At 61.5% G+C, this 24,369-nt stretch overlaps 1 protein-coding gene across 8 annotated transcripts in view; it reads left to right on the top strand.

Moving 5' to 3' along the window:
* Window positions 1-24,369, top strand: part of Morn1 (MORN repeat containing 1) — a 46,965-nt gene that overhangs the window by 18,909 nt on the left and 3,687 nt on the right. For all 8 annotated transcript variants that reach the window (XM_047522453.1, XM_047522480.1, XM_047522473.1 and 5 more), the window contains 4 exons: window positions 967-1,090; window positions 1,515-1,651; window positions 14,788-14,924; window positions 15,024-15,103. In XM_047522453.1, coding sequence (XP_047378409.1) covers window positions 967-1,090; window positions 1,515-1,651; window positions 14,788-14,924; window positions 15,024-15,103 — 478 coding nt within the window. The remainder of the gene's footprint in view (window positions 1-966; window positions 1,091-1,514; window positions 1,652-14,787; window positions 14,925-15,023; window positions 15,104-24,369) is intronic.

Genomic DNA, 24,369 nt, shown 5'->3' on the forward strand with positions numbered 1-24,369 from the left:
ACAAGTTGACCCTCTTCCTGCCACCCCAAAGGGGAGCCCACCTGGGATCTGCCACTTCATCTTAAGTTTCTTCTGAGTCTTCAGGAACCCGGTTGCTTCCAAGCTCCTCTGTGAGTCTGGAAGCCTGCCCCAGAGCTCTGCATCAGCCTGGGAGCTCAGGACTGGTCACCCCTTCCTGCCCACCATGCTGCACCTCCAGCCTGCACTCCCAGCATGTGCTTCTCTCAGTTGGGTCCTCCAAGTGTGGCTGTTGGGTCCTACAGCCCTGTCCTCCAGAGCTACCTGCAGCCTGAGGTTTCCCAGGGCCAGGAGCAATGGGTAAGAGCAGCAGTGTCCACCCAGGGTGACAAGGACTGCAGGTGGAAACAGGTCCCACCACAGGCACCCTCTGTGGTCCTGACCAGCCGAGGGCAGGGGTACAACATGGTGGACCCATGAGCCAGTTAGCAAAGACAGGCCCTCCCAGGAAGTGTAGGCGGTGGTACTTGAGGACTGGAACTAGAGATTTGTGGCCCAGGGTTCCATCTGCAGATGGCTCTGGAGGACAGGACCAACAAACAAATACCGCTGTCCCTGTACATCATGAGCACAGATCCACCAGGCCTGCTGGGGCAGGCGGCAGAGCTGGGCATCCAGCCACGCCTGGAAGACCCACCAGAGAGGAGTTGTGGGAAACAGGGCAGCAGCTGGCTGCTAAGGGTTGAGGCACCGGTACTGGGTATGTGAGGAGGCCCCAGAGATCCCAGGACCAGGAAACCTCTGCAGGGCAGACCCAGAGGAGGCCAGGGGAGGCCAGCCAGGGTCTTTCCAGGCAGCCACCCAGGCTGAATGTGGCTGTGCTGAGTGGCGAATGGAGTGTGACAGACCCACTACATGGGTCCACCCAAGTGGAGCCCAGCTGAGCCCAGCTGTGTCTGCCTCCACGGACTGCAGTCTAGGCCTGTTTCCCAACTTCTCTCCTGGAAGGCGAGAGTGGCCGGGTCCTGAGGATCTCCGCCGGCATCAGATACGTGCAGCTCCCAGCCTATTCCGAGGTCAGCTTTTTCAAAGTGGATGAAGACCACCAAGAGACACCCATGCAGACACCATTGTGAGTGAGGGTGACACCAGGTGACACCTGCCATTAGGGTTGGAGAGGCAGAAGAGGAGAGGACTGGAGGGAACTGCCCACACATTCCTGTGGTCCTGGACCAATTCAGGACAGGACACAGTACTGACCAGCAGACTTGGGAGGGTGGGCACAAAAGCACCAGCAGACAGGGAGTGGCCAGACAGCTGTTGGCATGGAGGGCTGGCAGTCCTGGTGGAGGAGACCCAGGGGACTGGCTGGTCCTTCTCTCTGGGCCTTAGTTGGTCCCAGCCCAGCAGGCATCTCATGGTAACCTACACAGCCCCCAAGAGTGCCTGGAGAGTGCCCCTGGATGCCATGCCCAGGCCAATACCAAGGGTGGAGTCAGGCCACAGTCCTCCCCTATACTGGCCTCTGGACTCGCCCCTTGGTGTTCCCTTCCCAGTGGGTTCCAGTGCATCTCCTATCCTGTGTCCACCCCCACCTTGCGGGGCCTGGAGCCCGAGGCTGCCAAAGAAACTGCTGGAGCTGACTTGCCACTCCTGGAGGAAGACCAGGTGGACACCCCCAGTGGCCTGGCTGGTGAGTGGTTAACATAGCAGCTGGTTGGCCAGGTGCTACCAGCAGTAAGGGGCACGTGGCCGGATGGGGTGCCCAGAATCTGGGTCGGAGAGAAAAGCCACCCCAAGGACTGGGGCACAGTGAATCTGGGGGAGACAGGATCTCAGGCCCCAGCTGGACTTAGAAGGTGTGTTTGTCAGCTTTAAACTGCTGTGACCAAAATGCCTGACAAGAACCACTGTAGAGAAGGAAAAGTTCGCTTGGTGCTCAGCGTTTCCCAGGTCTCCGTGCTCTGCTGAGGTGAGGCACAACATCAGGCAGAAGGGCCTGGAGGAGAGCAGCTCAGGACGTGGCACCAGGAAGCAGAGAGCTCTGCTCACCAGGGACAAAATATAAACCCCAAAGGCACGCCCCTGACCCGCCTCCTCCAGCCACACCCGCCTGCCTACAGTCGCCAGCTAATCCCTTTGGGTGGGTCAATCTGCTGATTAGTTAAGGCTCTCGCAACCCAGTCATTTCACCTCTGTACTTCCACTGCCTCACACATGAGCTCCCGGGGACACTGACATCTACACTACGATAGCAGGAGACAAGCAGGACCCCCTTCCAGGGGCTGGCTGCCGAGGGGGATGCCATTCCCTGTTGCCAGGCAAACCTGCCACCCACAGGGGTCCAGCAGTTGCAGGCTGACAGAGGCCGTAGGTCAGGAGCTCAGCTGTGCAGCTCCCTAGGTTGGTCCTGGTGAGCCAGGCAGGGCTCACACCAGGGCCAAGGCTGGGGCAGCCAAGACTGGGGACAGCCTGAATGTGGGGTAGCCTGATGTGGGGATGTGTGTCACGTGCCTGAGGGAGCCGGGGCCCCAATTGCCGGGTGCTGACTGGCCTTCCAGGTGGCTCCTGCTTCGGCAGGAGAGGCAGGAAGACCCAGGCTGGGGAGAGTGCAGCCGCCTGGCACCTTCCAGGGCAGTGGGCTGCTGCAGTCCACCAAGCTGGCGCCAGGTCCTCCTGACTCGGCTCGCGGCGAATGCTCGCCCACATCGCAGCCAGCACGGGGCGCAGCCTTGGTGAGCATCTGTGTTACTGGGGCCCCACGGTTAGCCAGCAGCTTCTCCTCCTCGAAGCAGGCCTGACCCTGGTGCCCTGGACCCTGGTGCAAGCGAGAAGCTCAGTAACAGGCCGGGTCCCCTCCGGCAACCCTGCACTCACTCTGTGCACGCGCCTTCCTCCCACTTGGCCTGGGCTGATGGCCAATGTCCCCCAGGCCCCAGAGTTGGATGGGAGTCCTGCGCCCTGCTTTCAGGGGGTGCAGGCTGCAGGTCCCCGGCCAGGGAGTAAAGAGGCCAATCTGAAGGTGGTAGCAACCGCCAGAGCTGGGACCTAGTGGGCAGCAGGGCCCGAGGAAGGAGCACCCTCCCCCTGAGGTGAAGTGTGTGGACGCCCAGCTTTCGCAGATGTTCCCGGCCATCACAAACAGACCTCGTCCACCTGCCCCACCTGCCCCACCTGCCTTGGCACTCGACCGCACCTACTCCTGCCAGTGGGTACAGGGCCTCCCCCACGTCCCGCCTGGTCTCACCCACCACACACAGCCGTGTGGCCCCCTGTGGCCTTCCCTCCCGGGACTCACACAGAAGGCACCCCAGACAGCTTTCAGGTCAGGCCACCCTAAAGTGCCCCTCCTGGGCCTGGGCTCCCAGACCTGGTTCCCCCACCCCCCGTGGACCCCACCTGCCCCCTTCAGCCAAGGACCCAAGCAGGCATTGGGCAGGCTGTCCCCTCCTTTCCAGGGCTCCTCTTTACTCCATGTGGCCCAGCCCCTCCTGAGACCCGAGGTCCCCACAACCTGCCCAACCTGTGTCCAGCCTGTGGTCCCAGCTCTGCTCTCGGGCCCTCCTGCCAGGGTGCTCTCTCCCTAGTGGTGTACGGAGGCACATCCCTGGCTCTGCTGCTGGCCAGGAGGGGTGCCTGAACCTCCTGGATGCCCAAGGACTCTGTGGCCCCACTGGTCAGTTGCCTGCCCCTCTGCAGTCCAGAGCCCTGGCTAGTTTCTCCCCACGTCCCTCCCTGAAGTTGCATCTGCCTGGTGGAAGAGGGGAGAAAAGAGCAAGACGGCCCTCCAGGGCCTGAAACCGGGGTCACCTTGGGCTGCTGCACCTGCTCACCTCCTGCTGCCAGCTAGAGTCCAGACTCAGGGCTGCGTGGTCTGTCCTTGCGGGGTGGATGGACTGCTTTCCATACAAGAGCACGTGAAGGTCCTGGCTCAGGGGGGAGGCCCAACCTTGGGATCTCTCCTCATAGGGACCGTAGGCCCCAGGGACAGCTGGACCCAAGTGTGTGGGGAAGGCAAGTTGGTTGGCCCAATGGCAGGAGCTGTGGGTCCCAAGGACTGGGCGGGGCCTGGCCCCTGTCCCCCTTTGTCTGCCTCCACCTCAGTTTATAGGAGAAATCTCACAGCACCAGCAGAATAGCTCTCATATTTCTGCGTAAAAATGCTCACGGGCGCCACGCCTTCCACTCAGAGAGACTTTCAGAGCCAAGCTCCAAGGGCGCGATGAAAACCAGGCCCAGAAACACAGCAGTGGCTCAGCAGTCGCCCCCTGTCTGCGCCGCCCTGCCCCCACCATTGGACCACTCCACAGCCAGGCCAGAGTCTGGTCATTGTCCTTCTGTGCTTGTGGCCACCCCAGGCATGGCTCTGGGCCAGCAGCTCACTCGCAGGCAGGCTCAGGTTTGCTCAGGACATCCGGGGTGTGCGTCATGCCTCAGCTGCAGGCTCAGAGGGGAGCTCAGGACCCAGAGCATCCTGGTCCTGGTGCAAAAGAAGCAGAGCTGGGTGCGCGTCTCAGTTCCCTGTGAGGAGCTCTGCCGGGCCCCTCAAGCCACACTGGGGACTCACAGCCTGGGGCTGGGCTGCTGTTTCCCGCCGCCTCCCACTAAGCCCTCTGTGCCTCAGTGTCCTCTTCTGTCAAGTGAGGGCAACGGCCTCCCCCTGGTGGCAGGAGCAGAGCCACATGTACCCCCAGGCTATCTGAGGGCAGACCTGGCTCAGTCCCAGCTGAGGAGGGGGGCCCAGGGGCTGGGATGGGTCTCTCTGCCCATTTTCACTTTCCTTGAATCTGGGAATGTCTCTCCTGGAAAAGGGTTGGCGCTGACATGCTCGGCAGGACCACTGTGCCCCGTCCAGGCCTCCACAGCCTGTTGGGGGCGGGCTTCTCTTGGTCCATCCCTTGATAGCAGCTGCTGGGGTGGAGGGTCAGGAGGCTGACCACCACAGAGCCTATCCCTCAGACCCCTAGGAGGGCTGGTCACCATAGCAGCTGACTCAGTGGGTCCCTCAGGACAGAACCAGAGCACACCTGGGACGTGCTTACAGGCTGAGCGTTTCAGATCCTGCGGGACGGCCTGTGCAGAAGGCAGATCCACGGCGGAGCTGCGCAGGCCCAGGCCTGGCCGGACAGTGAAAGCCGCACTGGACATGAGGGCACCAGCCCTCGTCTCCTCGCTACGTGATCCGCAGAACACAGACTCACAGCCGCCTGCCCTCAGGCCTCGATCCCGTGCAGCTGCTCTCCCTCCTGTCCCGTAGCATTCAGAATCAGCCTCTCCAGTTCCTTCCTCCTGCCGAAGGTCCCTGCACCCACTGCCGAGGACTCTGGGGCCTTCCTCAGCCCACTACCTGGGCAGGGTGCTGGCCAAGGTTCACCGGCCACCTCCAGCTCCCCCGCACCCGGCTCACCCTGGAGCCAGCTGGGTCTCCTCCCCGGGCATCCTGCCAAGAGTGGGTGAAGGCATTGCCAAGCTCAGTCCAGTCCTGCTGAGGACAGCAGCCACCATGGGCAAGAGGGAACTTGGGGCTAGCAGATTGAGTGGTTGATGGCTCTATGCCAGGAAGCCTGGCATGACAGCCCAGGCTTCATGTGCAGACCCTCGTGTGCGGACCCAGCTCTGTGGCACCGATGTCCGAGCTCCCCTGGAGCCCTCCTTTGGTTAGCAGGAAGGAGGCGCGAGTGGCCCAGCTACAGGGCTCCGGCCAGTCGGGGAGCTGAGGCCCGAGCCCCACCCTACCAGAGAGGCAGCACCAAGCAAGACCCTGCAGACAGACGGGGTCGCCAAAGCGGGTTTCCCATCCACCACCCGAAGGATGCGAAACGCTGAGTGCCGGGGCGGCGCGAGGGATCCTCCCTCGCAGACAACCTCCGTGCGAGAGCTTGACCCACAGGAGCGCCACACGCCCACAGCCCGGCGGACCGGCGGCAGCATCCCTCCCTACTCGCCACGCCTTCACCAACAGCTGGGAGTCTTAAATCTGCGGTTCTACCTGGCGAGCCCGGCAGGCCTCTGTGCCTCCCGGGAGAAGGCTCTGGATGAGCAGGCTCTTACTGCATGCGTTTGGACGTCTTGGGAGGTGGCTGCTCATCCCGCTGGCTATCAGCCAGAATTTTCCACCCAGACAAGGCACTCAAGAGTAGGGCAGGAACAACAGCCCCAAGGGCTCTGGGTCACGGGGACATTCGCAAAGACCTGAAATCCATGGGGGTGGACAACCCCACCAGGGCCAGCCCTCTGGAAACCTCTTCATGACTCTCCCAGCCGGAAGCAAAGATGCAGAAGGTGCACATCCAGCTGTGCCGTCATGTCAGGCACCAGGCTCAGTGACCACAGCATGGCCAGACATCAGGGTGTTAGCTGCCCCCACCGGCCACCTCTCTCTGCAGCCGATCCAGATGTGGTATGGGGCTGCCCTAAGTACCTGTTCAGTTAGTCTTCAGTGTGGGCAGGCTGTGTGCTCACGATGGAGCATGACTTTTATCCAACACAGCGATGACCAGAGAGATCACAGGGGACTCCAGTGTCTGTTGCCTGCTCTGCCTTGTTCACGTGCCCCTTCACGGTCCTGGGTGGCTGCACAAGCTCCCGCCACAAGGCCCTGTTCTGGCTGGCAGGAAGGGAGAAGCGTAAGTGGCAGAACTTGGTCACAAGGCCACACCAGGCCACATTAGGAAATACAAGGTGCCAAGAAAGACGAGGCTCTGTCACCAGAGTAGAAGGAAGGACGGGTCTTTCTTTGCTGAGGAGACATCCGGGCATGGAGTCACACTTCGGGCCCTGCTGGGTGCACAGAAGAGTGTTGGAGTGTCTCCAGCCGCCTCTGCAAGCCAGAGGCCCCCCTGCATCTGTGACTGAGACTGCCCGCCCGTGACCCCACAGTGGTCTGCAGTCCCTTCCACAGGACTGTAGAGCCATGGCTGATGGGCCTGCCCATCCTGTAGTCAGAACCCAGGCTGGTGGTGAGCAGCCTGCTCGTCAGGGAGATGGGGAGTGTGGGGGCGGCTCTGGGAACACAGACGCTAGAGCCCTGGCAGCGGAGCTCAGGCAGCGCCCAAGGCCAGGGCTGGACCTGGCCGGGCAGTGCTGGTGCCAGGCAGGCACAACTTGCCTGGGTGGGGACGAGCTGCACCCCAGGACCCACCTGCCACGTGCACAGCAGAGGACGAGGCACCCTTGCTGGCCGTTCTCCATGACCCCGATCCACACGCTGTTCTCTGGGGCCAGGAGGCCCAGAGAGGAGTGGGAAGGAGCACTGAGCCATCCCAGAGGAGCTGCACACGAGTGAGGCCTGAATCGCAGCAGGGCCGGCGCACACCACACAAGTGTCCGCGCTTCAGCGCGTCCCTGAGGCCCAGGCAGGAGCAGCCCTGCCCCTCTGCAGCCGCCAGCACCCCAGTCCCTCTCTGTCTCTCTGAACTGAAAGAACGTAGAGGTCCGCCCTGGCCCACACCTGGAGTGGCATCCCAGGCAGCCCACAGGGCATGGCTGGCCCCAGCCCACCTGGCCCGGCTAGGACTCACAATCAAGAAAATGAAGCTTCCAGAAAGGTTGATTTTCTCTCATACAAATAAGGGAGATGAAGAGAGAAAGCACTTTCTCCTTCCAGAAGACTAATGTCAGTAAGTGGTGATGGTGAAATGCACCATTCCACCCTGCGTCGACGTGAACGACCTCAGCTGCTCAGTCGTGTGACCTCTGCGGTAGATGGCTTCCATTTCGCTGGGGAGGAGCGACGGTTTCCTAGATGTGAACTGTGGCCATATATTCCAAACCATGTTCTGGATAAATCACGGCACCCAGATTTTAGCAACAAAGCCACTGACTTTATATTCAGTCTCGCGACCTTTCCTGGCTCCCGCCCACGGCGGAAGCACATAGCCCTTTGTTTTGTGTTCCTTGTTCTCAGTGGGGCACCCGCCTGGGCCCCGTAATTGGGTCCTATTGACTCATAAAGCAGGTGCCCCTGATTGCAGGATGGACACTGGGCCCCGGAGCTCAGATAATCCCCCGAAATTGGATTTGGGAACCCAGAGGAGCCACAGTCAGAGAAGGTCAGATTGCTTTTCTTTTCTTTCTTTTTTCCATGCACAAAACCCTCCTGGTGAGTGCTTCCAGTCGGCCTGAGTGATTTCTCCCTTTCAGGCCCTGGACAAATGGTTTTGAGTGCATATGAGAGGGGATCTATAAGGAATCAACCATTATTGTAAAATGATTTTAAAAATCAAGGTGCCCTCTGTCGCTAATTCAATCTGGCCAATAAAAGTGGCGGAATGTGTAGCAGAGAATTTCTGGAAATTTCATTGCCTCGTGGGACGATACCACATTTTAATATTAATCGTCTATGGTTAATTACGGCAGAGTAGCACCAGAGAGCTGTATTTTCAAAGGGAAGTTTGTGCTATAAATTCTTTTTCTAGGAATCATACCATACAGAGGGAATGTCCCAGAAAAATATAGTATAAAAAGATACCATGTTGCTTCCAATGCCAAATCAGTGGATAAAATGGAAATTCACTCAGACGTTGGGGTGTGTCTGTCCAAAACCAAGCAGCGGGGTGCGGGGCAGGGCAGGTCCCAGGTGCCCCCACTGAGCATGTGCCCCCACATCAAGTCAGGCTGGAGGACCGAGCAGGAAGAGCCCAGCATGGCCAGCGGATGGTCACCCCGTCCCTCAGGGTTCAGCCGTCTCTCCAGGGCAGCCGCTCTTTCGGGTGGAGGTCTGGCCCCCCCACCGTCTCCCCTCCTGAGCCGTCTCCTCTGAGGTGCTCCCTATGCCCCCTCCCGCCCTGCACGATCCAACCCTAAAGCGGATACGTGCCGCCAGGTGAGGGGAAGTTGGGGGCCAGTGGGGTGGACCTGGAGCTTCGTGGGGCAGGGGAGACACCTCAGGAATGGCCAGAGACTGAGCAGGGCTCTCTGTGGGGGCCACTGTGGAGACAGGCAACTTTGGGGACAGACCAAAAAGGTCCCTGCACTGTGGGCGACGGGGCGGCCGTGGAAACGTGGGAAACAGGGACAGGAGGGGTGTGGCTGGGGCCGCGTCACTCAGGCAGGCTAGAGCTGGTGTGCCTGAGTGTGCACCGAGCGCACTGTCCCGCTGACCGCCTGCCCCCAGACCCCGCAGGCCCCAGCAGGCTCAGCACTGGAACAGGCTTCCAAGCACCATCCTCCTGAGGAGAACCAAAGGTGGTGTGCTGCATGGCTGGCAGGCAGTACAGAGGCTGGCACTGGCCACGGTGGGGAGGGCACCTCCAGGAAGCCCGGGACGCTTGGAGTGTGCAGATGAAGGACGATGGCCCCAGGTCAGAGCCCACTGACTTGTGCCTGAACCAACAGGAGTCCGCTGGGGAGCATCGTGCGTGGCCTCAAAGCACTTCCCCAGGGTCTCTGGCCAACAGTGCAGGGGCCCAGCAGGCTCCCACTACAGACCCTGGCAGACGCCACTCCACGTCCACAGTGGGTGGATTCCTGCCCCGCCTGGAGGTGGGTGAGTGCACTGGCCCACTCGAGACGCTCCTGCCAAAGACACACCCTCCATCCTCCCAGACGGAACCTCAGACAAAGCCAGTGGGGGACTTTCCCCAGGAGGCCTGGCCAGGGTCACTGCAGTCAGGGAAAGGCCAGGAATATTCTGGGCTGACAGAGACGAGGAAGGCAGAGTAACTTGGTGCCAACCAGGCGGATCCTCCACTGCAAGGCATCTTACTGTGACAACCAAGAAGCCCTGGGTGGGGCCTGAATCCCCACACTCCCTGCCACGGACGGCTAAGCCTCGGCGACCTGGAGGAGAAGGTCCTGGTTAGTGGGAGGCACCGCTGAAGTGCTCTGCACTGTGCCTGGCTGGCCTGCAGAGCCCAGGCCGAGTGTTTTGTTGGTGGTGCTCAGACTGGAACCCAGACCTTGCCCACGCTAGGCCAGCCCCACAGGAAGAGAAGAGAGACCTCCCTCCTCCCCACCCACCCCCGTCGCCTACGAGGTGTGTGGTGCCGGGTGTTCTTGGGCATGGTCCTGACGCGGGCAGGCGGCCAGCTGCCCTGGGATGCTGTCAGCCCACCCACCTGTGTAGCAGGAACCTGCAGGCCTCTTGGGCCAGGGTCCACAGCAGGACCCAGAGAGGGGCTGGTGCTCCCGCCCATGGCAGCACAGCACAGCAGGCCTGGGACCCCAGAGGCTCCAGGAGCAGGAGCTCCCTGCTGTGTCCTCCGCAGCTGCCCCTGCATGGCCAGCCCACCACTCCTGTGCTGCAGTGGGTGGCCTCAGGGCCACCCAGGCTGGGCAGCACCAGGGGAGGCCCAGGAGCAGGAGGCCACACCTGGGCGTGGGTAGGTGACAGCAGGGCCATGCGTGCCCACTCACCCACTGACTGGGGGTCTCAGGGCCAGACACTGGCCCCGGCCGGCTCCGCAGCCTGCTTTCTAATGTCTCCGGGCTGATCTGCTATCCCGTGTCCACAGCCCCACGAGCCCACAGCAGCCTGTCTCCCTGCCGTGGCCCTGCGACCAGGTTGGCCAGGCTGCCTGGTGGCCCTGGGCGTCTCGGGTCAGGGCCATGCTTGTCGTGGCCTTTGCTGGGACTGTCCGGCTTCCGCCTCTGCCCTTTTGAGGCAACTGCATCCTCAGAGCCCAAGTGTTGTCGCCTGGTTTTTTGGCCTCCGTCCCCATCAGTCGTCACACTCCCTGCCTGTGGCCCCAGGGGCAGTTGTGGAAGCAGCTCGGCCTTGGGAAGGCGGGACCCCGTGCCACACCGCTGGGACGCTGGGAGCAAACACGTGGCCCATGCCATTTTCTGAATGTTCAGAGTGTATGTGGGCAAATGAATCAAGCCCGTTCTCTGTGCCCTGGAAAGCTCGTGCCCGCCCGGGCCAGAGGGCATGGCGACTGGGGCCACAGGCTGCTGCAGCACACTGCACACCTGCTAGGCCCTGGAGGCTGGCCGCACTCCCTGGCAACCCCAGTGACCCAGGAGGTGGCTCTCCGTGGGCAGGGTGGCCCCTGGGCCTGAGCTGGCTGTGCCTCGGTTTCTCATGTAGCAGGCGAGGCTCGTGTGTACAGACCACTGAGAAGGTGCCTAGTACAGACTCCCCATCCTGGGCCATGTCCCTGCTGGGTAAGGACCACGGGAGGCAGCCCAGGGGTGTCCAAGGGCTCCAGGACCCTGGGTGCCAGGGGAGGCCTGTTCAGGGAAGCCAACAGCCACAGGGACTGACAGGGAGGAGGGGCCCTGTGGCCCCCAGGCTGCTGGAGACGGCACCTCCATCCACTGAGGACAGACCCGCCAGGCCATCCCTGGCCACAGCAGGATGGAGGGGCCAGCGTCCTGGGTAAACAGGTTGGATGGGCAGGGAGTGCGGAGGAACCCTGGCTAGTGGCCTGGGCAGCCTGTGAAGGCCTGAAGGTGCCTGCTGGCCGTGCACAGCGCTCCAACTCATGGAGACCCCATCCCACGTCCTCCCCATGGGGACTGCTTTGCCCGGCCCACTGCTCTGGGCCTCCTGCACCAGCTCTCCAGGCTCTCCCATGAGTGCAGCTCCTTGGCTAGCAGAGTCCACCCTTGAGGATTAACACAGTGTGTCTGGTCACCTCCACACCGGCCGTTCCTTCCCCTTGGGGCCAGTAACATTTTATCTTTGGGATTCACTTAAATGAAGAAGACGTTTTGGCCTGTGGCTTGGGCTCCTGCTGCCCGGTGCAGCTTTCACAGCCCCCTGTTCCCGCCGCCCGGTGCCTCTGCCTCGGCGTCCTACACAGGTGACTGGGGAGTCTAATTGACTCAGCTGTAAAAGGATAATTAATTGACATTTCCCTCCCGGAGAGGTCAGGCTGCCCGCTCTGATCCCCGGCACAGCCTCTCCTTCTCTGGAGTCCCCTCCCTTGAGGTGCCGCGCGACCTTGATCTTGCTGATGAAGCCATCATCCTTGTGATCAGTATCGGAAGTCACTCCCAGCGCTGGAGCCCTGCCCAAGGGTCAGCCTGGCTGGAGGGCGCAAGTTTGGTGGCCAGGGCAGGAGAACCCCCAGAAATGCACCGGGAGCCGCCACGAAGGTACCTGCAGCCGGCATGGACCCCGTCCTCCACCAAGCCCTGTCCCCCAGAGCACTGGGACGGTGGCCGTGGGGACCTCGGTCGCGGTGGCTCTGGGGCCCCACGGAGCACGTGGTTGGGATCATTGACACATGTCTCCTGCCTGGCAGTGGCCACCCCGTCTGGGGCTGGAAGAAACCCGAGACAGAGGCCACACTGACCGCAGCTGGCCCTGACCTGGCGGTGTCTGCGGTCTCTCCTCTGAAGTCAGGAGTCAGTGCCTTCAGACTGTCAGCCTTTCCCTTCCCAGGTTTGGCCTAATAGATCCAGTTTACAGAGAGGGTGACAAGCTCAGGCGGCACCCCAGAGCAGGGGCAAGCAGGGGAGGCAGCGCCCCATGACCAACAAGACCGGGTGAGAGGTGGGTTAAGGGCTGAGGGGCCGAGAGGCCAGACGGGACCCACCACAGTCATCCCAGCCGCTGGTGCAGTCACGGTGGGGAGCGGGCATCTCAGCGAGTGAGCAGAAGGCAAAGCCCAGAGTCCCAGGGCTGCCCTGCGTGGTCAGGTGGCCCTGCTGGGGAGGAAAGGTGGTAGTCTGGAAGGAAGGGAATGGGGAGGACTCCTGGATCCAAGTGAGCCAGAACCTTCCAGGACAGGGCCCAGCTCCCCCTTGGGCGAGGTCCTGCTCTCACCGCTGTGGCTGGGTCCCTGCCAATTCAGCACCCTGCTCCCTCGCTCCTCAGCCAGGGCTGGCGGGGGGAGCGCCCGCTGTACATTCCATCCAGGCAGCCTCCACATCCAGCCTGCATGGGCGGAACGGGCTCTCCTGGGTCCCTGATGTTCCGGGTCCTCTTCCCACTGATGCCGGCAAGTCCAGGCTCCCCGGGGGTCTGGGGTGAGGCCATGGCTCCCACCTAACCTGTGCGGCAGGAGTGGCAGAGCTTCGCTCTGTGTTCACGAGATCTGCCTGCAAGTGCTTGGCACCAAGTTGGTGGCCCAAAGACAGCAGTTACTATGACATTCAGGGAAGGTGCTGCTTTAGACAGCAGGAGAGCCTGCAGCCCAAGGGAGGCGGACCCTTGGCTGCACGGTAGAAAGGCTTGCCCCTTCTAACCCCGCCCCTGAGGATGCCGTGTGGCAGGCGAGGCCGAGGTACTGCCAGGTGTGAGCCAAGCATCCTTGGTGCTCCTGAGCTGCAGCCCACAGGAGGGCACGAGCTGCTGGAACCTGGGTGACAGCTGGCACCTGCCTGCCAGTGTCCACAGGGCACCTGGTCCTGTTAGCACCCTCAGCCTGCAAGGGAACCCACAGGGGGTGAAGAAGTGGGACCAGGCCGTGGTAGCTTGGTGCCCATGCTGCCCAGGCCATGAGCAGCACAGCTGGGGGTGGAGGGAGGATGCAGGTAAGGACTGTCCTTGCCAAAGGAGAGATGGTGCTTTTTATAACGCACCGTGAGATGAGATGAAGACACCTCCGAGAGAAATAACTCTCCCACCTGCAATCTGGAAATACTTCAGAGGCCCAGCTCCTGCAGCATCTCTGTCACTCCCCACAGAAGTGGGACCCTGGGGAAGGGACAGTAATGCCTCCAGCCCCAGGGTCCCATCCAGAGCATGCACAAAAGACACCCATCCACTCAGCCACCACTCACCAAGGGAACCAGCCCGAGAGCCTAGGGCAGGGGTCCTGCCTGCAGACTCCCTTGGCCTAAGTTACCTCTTCTGGGATGTCTCTTGCCTCCAGTGAATCTGGGTCCAGACAGACTGGACCCCTGGCCAACCCCTCACCAGGCCTGGCTCCAACCCTGCCTGGATGGCATCCCTTGCTCCACCCGCCATTGGCTACAGAGCTCCATCCCTTGTCCCACCACGGCATTGCCCAGGGACCCTCCATCACGGCTGAGGCCACTACCCTTGCCCAGGCTCCCCCTTCAGAACCTCCCTGCCCAGCCAGCTCCACCTCCCTCCAGTCTTCACAGGAATCTCAGGGTGGGAGGCTGTCAGGAGGGTCCCCAAGTCAGGCTCCCTTGGGAAAGTGGACTCTGATGCACGAGTGCGCACGCTGGGGGCTCCCAGGGCCCCTGCACCAGCCTAGCATTCAGATGCTCACCTCTGCTGCGCCGCTGTGTGAGCAGAGGAAGGGACGCGAGGGTCACAGCTCCAGGGGAGGGTGGCAACACCTGATCCCCACGCCCTGGGACCCTAGAGAGGAGAAAGCCAAGACAGGCGGGGTCTGCACAGGGCACTAGCCCTCTGTCCTCTCAGGGTCTCTCGGGGCTGCTGCTCCCTAGGCCCAGTTTGAAGCCACACTTGAGCAGAAGCTTCCCGGCCCACCCTGTGCTGAGAAGAGAAGCCCACCGGGCTTTTCAGGACTGAGCACCGGCCTGTCTGTCCTGAGTCCCTGCCAGACCTTAAACAAAAGCCCAACATCTCAGGTGAGAGAACCAGAGGTGCGGCAACCCTCCCCAGCCCAGGGATGGCCTGCAGGGAGCTGTGCTGGACCCCAGACAGGGCAGGGGGTGGGATCCCAAATCCACCCACCACAGAACCTGCCCTGTTCACTGCTGTCCACACTGCTGCCCACACTCCTGTACACTTGGCTGGTGCAAAGCGGGTACACAGGACAAAGGTGGAACCCAGCAAAGGGTCCCGCCCACCATGTCACTAGAATTGGCGGATGGCCAGAGCCCATGTGGTTATCAGCACCCAGCCTGCCTCAGGCCAGAGACACATTTCAGAAGAGTTACATGGAAGGTTCTGGGCCGTCTGTTTCTTGACTCAAGGGTCCTTCCTTTCTTTCTGCTCAGCCAGGGGACGCCAGTCCCAGTGTCTCGGGGACCATCAGCGGCAAGTGGAGCAAGGCTATGCTGAATTCCGGGACCTGCTTCTTGGGCCCCCTCCGCCTGGGCGCCAGCCTTTCCTGTTCCTGCACAGCCCGCACAAGGTAGCCCAGGCTCACTGCCCACACACTTACGTGTATCCGTGGAGCCCCTGGCCAGGCCTCTCTGAGCTTGCTCCTCTCTCCTCCCTCCCAACTCTCTAGAAGGACGGCAGCAAGCCCAGAGGCAGCCTGTGCCCTTCCGGTGTGATGCCCACTGCCCAGGAGCCAACAGGAGGCAGCAGGTAGACTACCCCTCCCTGGGTGTTCCAGAGGGCTAGCTCTGGTCTTCCCACCAGCAGGTCCTTGAAGGGGCCTTTGGTTCTGACCATGCCCTGGGCATGGACCTTGCTACACACATGCCTCAGTCTCTCCTGGGCATGTGACACAGAGGAGAACACAAGCGAGGGGTCTTCCCAGGTGGTGGCCAGGAGGAGCCCACAGTGCTGGTCTAGGAAGGTGGTGCATCTGCTCAAAAGGGCCTCAGGTGGGGCTGTGGCTCAGTGGTGGAGCACTTGCCTAGCATGTGTGAGGCACTGGGTTCGATTCTCAGCACTGCATATAAATAAAATAAAGGTCCATTTACAACTAAAAAAAGAAAAGGGGCCCCCTTCTGGGGACGGGCGGTCCAAATGCAGACCCACCTGTGTTCCCGGCTGACAGCTAAGACAACCGGGAAAGATGGGACAGCCCCCGCCCCCACCCCACCCAAGCCCCGAAGCCCCCAGCACCTGCAGGCTGGCCCAGGAGCTATGGAGGAAGAGAGGGCCCCTGGAAGAGCAGCCGGCACCCACGGCCACCGCCAGGGGTGCCCGCTGGCCCCGGCCTGAGGGAACCTGTGAGATTTGGGAGCTAGTTAGAGCCGCGTCCTGGCGTCACTGTGCAGAGTGCTCCCAGCCAGGCAGGACCAGGCAGCGCGAGGGCGGGCGGGGCCGGCGCTGTGGGCGGGGCCGGTGGGAGAACGGTGGGCGGGGCCGCCCCGGTGGGCGGGGCCGGTGGGAGAACGCTGGACGGGGCCGCCGGAGAAGAGCTGGCTGGCGGCGCAGGGCTCCTGGCGCCCCGCATACCCGTGTGTCGCCACGCCCGGGCTCCGACCGCAGAGCCTCCCTGGCCTCCTGTCCCGGTAGCAAACAGGAGCCGCCGGGAGCAGGCGGCGAGCGCCTCCTCGGGAGCCGGGGACTGCGTCGCCGTAGCCGCGCCCCCGGGCAGGGCCGGGCGCGGGCCCGAGGAGGTCTTCCGGGGGAGGCCGCGGAGCACGGGGGCGGAGATCCGCTTGCGCATCGCCGACGCCAGGGGGCGTGGGGCGAGCCGGGACCTGGAGGCTGGCAAGTGTTGGCGAGCTGACAAGCCTTTGATGCCCTGGGAGGCGGCGCTGCGACGGGAGCCGCTCCAGCGGGGGTGCGTCCCGTGCGCTCTGAGTCACGTTTGTGAAGCGAAGGCGAAGACGAAGCTCGTTCCGCACAGCTGAGGCACTGACAGGAAAACAGCCAAGATCCGGCCAGTGTGGCGCTCCTGTCCGCCCAGCCTCCTCCCGGGAGCCCGCGCAGCGCCTCCGCTTTGGCCTGCAGCTGAGGGTGGCTGGAGCCGGCTTGTCCGGGCCAGAGGCTGCTGCTGCCTGCTTCCTCCCGGGAAGCGAGGGGCCCAGCCTGTCCTCCCGCGTGCCCACCAGGGGCTTCCAGGGTCCGGAAATTAAACATCCGCACACGGGGGTTATTGTGACCCCAGAAAGATGGGGCGGCAGAATCAGACTTCCCTGTTTTAAAATGATCCCCCACGCTTGAATGCGCTTGTGACTGGCAGTCTCCCCGCCCCCTACCCCCGGTTGCTCTCAGTCCCCACATTTCCCCCAACCTCAGGGGTTCCTGGGGATGTGGGTCCTGCCCCGCTGCCCAGGGTGAGGCCACTTTTCCCTGGGAGCCTCTCCCCGTGGAGGGTTGGTGTTTTCTGGGTATAGAAATCCTGGAGAGATTTTTTAATCTTGAGTTCTCCCAGAGTTGTTCTGCTCTCCTGGGGAGGTGGCCAGCTGTGAGGTGCCCCCTGGCGCCCTGGTGTGGCTTCAGGTTGAAGATGCCCCTGAACGTTCCCATAGCAGTTCCCCAGACCTCCATTCCAGCCCCCCATTCCCCCAGGTCCACTTACTGACTGCACACTGACCTGGAGACCCCTTCCAGACTCCCCAGCTCTGTCCCCTGGAGGCCACTCCGTTTCTGTGGGTGCTTGTTGGACAGCCAGCCAAAGGAGGCACAGGGCAGCCTCAGGCCAGGGCCTCCCAGCCATGTTCCCAGAGCCTCCTGCACCCCCACCAGGCCTCGCTCTGATCTGGGCACCAGCCCCCTGCAGCAGCTCCAGCCCGAGGACCCCACCTTGCAGAGGTCAGGAATCCATCCTCTGAGCAGCCCAGCCTGGGTCCAGAGGCAGACACAGCACCTTCAGAAGCCACCTCTGGTCTGCACATGAGAAACCCAGGAGGTGCTGGAGGGGTCACTTCTACGGCAGGGTGTGCAAAGGGCTTGCTGCCCACCAACAGCCAGGCAGGGGCTGAGGGGTGAGTGCTTCCGACACTGTCCGGGGGCAGGACCCCTGTGCAGCCCAGCCAGGCCACTCATGAGCATGCCCACCTCTCTCCTCCCTCCTTCCTTCTCTGGTCTGACTCCATTAAAGAGGGAGCTCCTTGGAGGGAACTGTGGGTATGGAGGGGAACAGGGGACAGGGCAGCCCGGTGGCCTCACCCTGTGGCAATAAATGGAGCTCAGACCCAAACCCACCCCCAGGGACACAGTCCCACAGCCCAAGGAGCCCAACGGCCATGGCTCTGTCCCTGTGGTGTCCCCAGAGCCACTGCTGGGATGTTTTCCTTCCTGTCTTGCTGGTGTCTGTGCCTTCCCTGGTCTGCCTAAGCTGAGAGGCTGTAACAAACTGTTAGAAATGTGTCTCCTGCTTGGGAATCTCAGGCGGTTGGCAAGCCCTTGGCTCCATCCAGTCGCACAAGTTGGGGACAACTTCACCAGGTGATGCGAGGCAGGCGTATGTGTGAGGCTTCCACATGGGGACACTGTGCAGGGCTGGGTGAGACGCCCCACATATCTTGCAGGCAAAGGTCAACCAGCCTGTGCACCACCAGGAAACCTGTCCATCCGTAGGGTGGAAACTCGGTTTCCAGTGGCCTGGGTTGGGCTGTCAGACCTGGTGGGCTCCAGCATTGTCCCCTAAGTGGCCACTGGGAGTGGTGGGCCCAGTGGCAGCCTGCCTGGCATTTGGCATCACTGGGAAGAGGCCAGCAGGGATGGGAGTCCTGTCCTCCTGTCTCTCCCAAGAGGTTTGAGGTTGGCGGTGGAACAAGACCAGGTGGCTGCCATCCTCTGTGGGGAGCCAGGTGGGGCCAGGACAGGTGGTCCTCACTCTGCTGCTGGTGTCCAGCAACAGTGAGCACAGGTAGCCAGGCTGAGGCTGCACAGGGGACTCATCTGGCCCTCATAACTACAGTGCCCTCCCTTGCTGCTCTGTAGACAGGAGCCACCCTCAGCACCCAGAGGGCCACTGGGGAGGGGCAGGCCGCTCATAGCCCCCTGCCCATGCTCACCTGCTGGGAATCCTGGGACACCCTAGCAGGCCTCACTTATGGCTCCCCCGAAGCAACTTGGCCCACATCAGCAGCTGTCACTGTATCAGAAGGTTTCAAACAGTAGGAGGGAGTCAGAGGAGCCCCTGCACCACCCAAGAGTGACAGGGACACATCAGCCTGAAACTGCAGAGGAGCAGCTGGTTCTGAGTCACCAAGGAGGGCCGAGTGCTGGAGAAATCCTGGCCTCTGCCTCACCTCCAGCACGCTTCTGTAATCTCTCCTTGGCTAAGAAAAGTTGCCTTTGCCTTCCTAAATCAGGGGTCTCAGTGGAGGTAAGAGAGGCAGAGGGTCCCACAATCACCATGCCCCACTGTGGGCACAGCATGTGGGCACAGAGGCCAGTGCCAGGCTTGCCAGCCCAGCCCCACCTGCAGCCACGTGTGAAAGCTGCCAGGCCTGGTCACCGTTGCTGTGTGCAAGACAACCTGAAAGGCGGGATCCTGCAGCAAGGGCCCCTCATGGACAGGCGAGTGCAGAGGGTCTGGACCCATCCACTCAGAGACCACGAGCACCCTGGCTCCTGCTGCTGCTCCTGCCTCTGATGAGATCGGGGCCATTCCAGGCCTCACGGTGCGAAGTCCAGGCCTGCCAGGACCATGGCCGCCCAACCTGGAGAGCTGCTGTAGCCTGAGGGGCGTCCCAGGCTCAGGGAAGGGCTGCTCTGCATCCTCAGAGTCCAGCCCTGAGCTGCTGCCTCTCCAAGCTCTCTGTGTTGGTGACGGGCTCAGGCGAGGGGAACTGGGCGCTCCCTGGACAGTGGGCGGAGGCTCCAGCAGACCAGGCTGCCTGCTTCCCTGGGAGGGACGCATTTCCTTCGAGGGCCCCTTGCTGCATTCCTGCGGACACATTCCAGGCCCATTACGGAATTTCACAACACAACCAAAAGCTGTCTCCCCAAGTGACGTGAAACTGTGTCCGCTGCAGAAGATGGACTCGATTTAATGAGTGTGGTCATGAATTCGCCCAGCGCACACAGGCATTCCGAAGAACGGCTTAGCTCTGCTTGCATTTTCCCCAGAAATCCTAATTGCGAGCTTTGTGATCGAAAAATGCGTCTGCCTGCAAACCCATGGGCCCAGGCGTGGTCCAGTCAGCCCTGCGATGTACCGGAGAAGCTAGCTGCAGGTGACCTTGGGTGTAGTTGCTCCCTGGCGGCTCTCAGTAGAGGGCCAGCTCACCCGGTGCCCCACACACACTGGAGGCCAACAGAACCCCTCCCCCTCCCCGGCTCAAAGAAAAATGGGTTTAATTAAGACTTCCGTGATTAGTCATTTAATCAGTCATTAGGCCAACACAGATGGAGTCAATTAATTTTTTTTTTACTTGAAAAGATGATGTTTGCCAGCCTGCACAGCCCCTCTGAGCTGGCCAAGGGTGACCATGCGCGTCTATCTCCAGCCTTCCGTTCCCCTTCGAAGGCTGTCTGCACTCCTGAGGGGGAACAGACTCCAGTGTCCTGGGCTCCCACCTACCCCAGCCTAGAGATGCAGGTTGGTGGCCAGCTGCTCCCTCAGTCAGCACGAAGAAGCCACACCACCAGGACAAAGTGGCCTCCAGCTGACCACAGGACACCAATCCCCAGGGACACTTTGGGTAGGAACCTAGTCAACCACCAGGTCGGCCAGACTGGGGGATCTGGAAGAGGATGGGCGCAGGGTTGTGCTGAGGCCTTTCTTTAAGCATGTGCCCTGGTCAGTGTGCCATGACCAGCAAGGTAGGCCCAGCCATGAAGCAGCCATGCAGTTGGAACCACGGAACAGGCCAGACGCACATGAGCCTGCAACCCTGAGCGGACGACCGTCACAGAGCCCAGCATCCTGCCAAGCACAGCGAGGGTGTGCAGACCCCGTGGAGGAAGACCCTGGGATGTGGGCTCTGCAGTGCCCTCTGGGCTCAATGAGCAGCCCTCATCCCGCCTATAAGCACAGCAGGTAATGTGATGGCCACAGGCTCTACCTCCCCCAGAGCCCTCAGCCTCCCAGGATGTGACTTCTGCAGAGCACCTGCCAGGAGGCCACAGGCCCTGCTCGCCTGGTGGGGCGTGAGCGCCAGGTGCTCTCACGGGCACCTTGCCCCTCTGCATCCCACGCAGGTCCAGTGGGAGCCCTAGAACAGGTGCTTTCCAGTGACTCTAGAACGGACCCAAAGAGTCCTGCAGGATAGGGCCACGAAGCCCACAGGCCCTGCCCAGTCCTGCCAGCTGCCCCTGCAGCTCACCTCCATGTCCTGTCCCTGGTTCCTCTACATGTGCTCAGGGACATGGGCAGGGATGAGCCCCTGCTGCTGAGGCCTCCAGGGAGCTGAGTTCAGGCCTGGCCCAGGGAGGCTGGGGGTCAGGCACCCAGGAGATGAGGAGGGACTGGGCAGACTTGACATCAGGGCCTCGTCAGGGCTAAAGGGAAGTTACAAAGGGCAACCTCAGGGGCTATGGAACTGGGGCCCCAAGGTCACCATGGTCACGTGGCCTCTGCTGCCTGAGCCCCCACCCCATGGGAGGCTCCTCCGGGTGGAGTTGAGGGACAACGTAGGACAGGGCCTGGGCTCTTCACTTCTCTAGACACTGAAGGACGGAAAGTGAGCCCTGGCCTGTCCAAGCAGCAATGATAAGCCGAAGCAGGTGTGAGGGCCAGGCGGGAGCAGCCGGACCTGCGGCTTGCCCGCGCCAGGCACCCCGGGCCCCGCTGGAAGAGCAGCCCCACAGCAGGCGGAGGGGCTCAGGGGCGGCAGCCTTAGCCCTTCCCAGACCACCATTGCAGGTCTTCCAAATAGGGCCACCGAGGTGCATAGCCTGCTGGGGACAGGGCGCTAGTGGCCCTGGGTGGTCCCTGTCCCAGGGCTCCAGGCCCAGAGGTCATCAGACCACTGTCTCTGTTGCCTGGAAATCAGCCACAGAAACACGGGGGCTGCCCTGTGCTGCACTGAGGCCCTGGTGAGGGTGGGGGCTCAGGAGTGCCCTGGGCAGAGCACAGGCTGTCCTCCCTGCAGGAGGAGCCGGAGGCCAATGAGGCCTTGTCTCTGGGAAGGAGGCTGCTGCTCACCCAGGCCTAGGCTCCTAAGGCTCCCGTTGCTAGGGCTGCTAGGAGGCGGTGGCCATCTCTAACTTGGCCTCAAGCCAGGGCCCTGCTGCACTCTGGCAATTAACCGACTGTTCTAATTTTGGAACTTTTTGTGGACTCTCCATGGGGCTGCAGAAAACCTGAGGGCTCAGGTCCCAGGAGAGCAGACTGGAGCACCCTCCGGCTTCAGCTAGGCTGCCTGCCTCAAGATGGCCATTCTTCCCCATTCCCGTCCCGTCCCCTTGGGCTTTTTTTTTTTTTTTTTTTTGTACTGGGGATTGAACCACCGAACCACATTCCCAATCTGCCCCCCTTTTTTAAAAAATATTTTATTTAGAGACAGGGTCTCGCTGAGTTGTGAGTGCCATGCTAAGTTGCTGAGGCTGGCTTTGAACTCTCAATCCTCCTGCCTCAGCCTCCTGAGCTGTTAGGCTTATAGGCATGGCCACCTCACCTGGCTCCCCATTGACTTTTTCTTTCCTTTTAATATTTTTAGTTGTAGAGGGACACCATATCTTTATTTCATTCATTTATTTTACATGGTGCTGAGGATCAGACCCAGTGCCTCGCATGTGCTCGGTAAATGTCAACCACTGAGCCCCAGCCTCAGAGGTCCCCTTTGGCTTCTGACTTATGCAGTGTCCTGTAAGGGGCTGTGTAAACCCCAAAGAGCCTGGGGCAGGTGCTCCTGTGCCTTATCCCAGGTCTGCCTGAACACCACTGGCTCCTGGCTCCAGCTGCGTAGGTGGTCTCTTCTCTGGGTGTCCAGATGCTGGCCTGCTCCAAGGACCCCTAGCCTCACACCCCTGTGTCACCCTGCCCTGGCCTGGCAGTACGGATGCCTCTGGAAGACTGGTCTCAGGCCTCGCTGTCCAGCCCCTGGCAAGGTCGGGTGCTGTGCCTGCACAGGGAGAAGGTCCCTGTACCACAGGCTGGTAAACTGGCAGCAGCGAGGGTTGCCCGGGCCTGCCGAGGGGAGCTGCACACCCCAGCCTTGGCACCAGCGCTGCTGGCTTAGGACATCTGGGCTGGGAAACAGGGAGTGTGGAGATGGCTCCATCCCTGTGTCTGACCCCGGTGGGCCCAGGAGAGAGCATAGGTCAGCGCCTGCATGAAAGCAAGCTGCAGAGGTCAGGAGCATGCCACCTGAGAGGACCAGAGGATCTGGGAACGAGGCAGAGCGCTGGACCTGAGTGTGCTGGGCTCTGGAGCAGCAGGAGCTGCCGCAGTAGCTTGGAATAACCAGCCCACCTTAAACACCACCCAACAGGCCTCGCAGGCAGGATCCAAAGGGTTGTATTAGCTCTAAGGAACTCCCGACCTCAGGAATGCTTGCAGGAGTCCAGAGACCTCCAGCACTCTGCAAGGAACGGTCAGCAACGTCTGGCATGGGATCCAAGATCACCACACCAGTGCAGAGCGCGACCACCGAGGAGCGAAAACAAGCACAACTGGCCCAGAATGGAGGCCGAGAGGAGAGGACAGCTGGAAAGGAGCGGGGACAGGCCCAGAGGAGCTGGCGAGGACGAGAACCTGCACATCCCTGGTGGGGACACCCGGAGGGATGAGCGACTTCTTGGCAAGGGGATCAGGAACCCGGAGAGCCTCACACCCCCGAGAGATGAGCACACCTGAGGCTCAGAGACCCACAGTGCTGGAGGGCGGTGGGGGCAGAAAAAGATCGAAAGAAACAATAGCCAGGCTTTTTAATTGGGGCAAAATTTTTTCGAATTTGATCAAAACTGAAAACTCGAAGATCCAAGAACCCCCAGAAGCTGCAAGCACAAGAACATGAAGAAAGAAAGGAGGGGTCATGGCCCGCCAGGGCCCTGGGCCTGGAGCTCTGAGCTCACCCCCGATGCCAGCCCTGCCCCAGGCTGCACCTGGATGGCCTCGGCAAGCCTTCTGCTCCTGCAGACTCCAAGGATCTCTGCTGCCTCCTGGAGGCCAGCCAGGCCTGCACACACAGCTAGTGCCCCTTGCTGTCGGGGTCAGCCGGACCCCCACCCCACACTGCTGGGCCCACCGCACTGCCCTGTGCTCTCTGGGGCCCAGCCTTCCAGGTCTCCGCAGAAACCAGCCTCAGGTCTGACCACATGTCTCCCACGCTGCTGCCCGTTGATCGGCGCCTCCACGGGCTCCCCGCCCCCGCCCCGCGCTGTCCTGGCTCTGCCTTGGCGTTCTCCAAGCCCTGGGGGTGCTTTAAAGACTCTCAGGATTCTTGTAACCCCGTTTATTTCTCTTAACGCTGGCAGCCTGACAGACTCTGGTTATTCTTAGTGCTGAATTATGTGTCTCCCTTCCCCTCCGCGCCCGCCCTTCACCATCTCTCACACGGCTCCTGGGCCCAGCAGAGGCCCGTTTTTCCCCCACTCAAAATGAAGTAATTTTTAAATCTTTTGTCTTTAATTTTCTATCACCCGAACCATGCACACGGCATGTAAGTTCATTGAGGGTCAAACGCTGGCCAATCACTGAGCCCTGGTGCTCTCCTCCAGCTCTGTGTTGGCCATTGGCCACCTCGGGGCCATGAGTGACAGAAAGTCACTGGCCTCAGAGGGCAGGGTGGAGGATGAGGCCAGAAACCCAGCTGCAGGGCTCCCCAGGTCCACTTGCACAGGGCCTTCGGGACACAGCCCAGCCGATGCATAGGCCCTCGACCGGATCACAAAGCTGGACTCCTGCCAGGGGTCCTGGCCAGTCAGCCCTGTCTTCTCATAGAAGGCAGGAGAGGCCAAGCACTCAGCCAAGGGACAGACGCTGACCACACTACCTGAGGGCTCTGCTGGCCACACTTCCTCCCCTGAAGATAACCCCAACCCAACCAGCTGGT

This window comes from Sciurus carolinensis, chromosome 1 (genome assembly GCF_902686445.1).
Source record: "Sciurus carolinensis chromosome 1, mSciCar1.2, whole genome shotgun sequence".
NCBI lineage: Eukaryota > Metazoa > Chordata > Mammalia > Rodentia > Sciuridae > Sciurus > Sciurus carolinensis.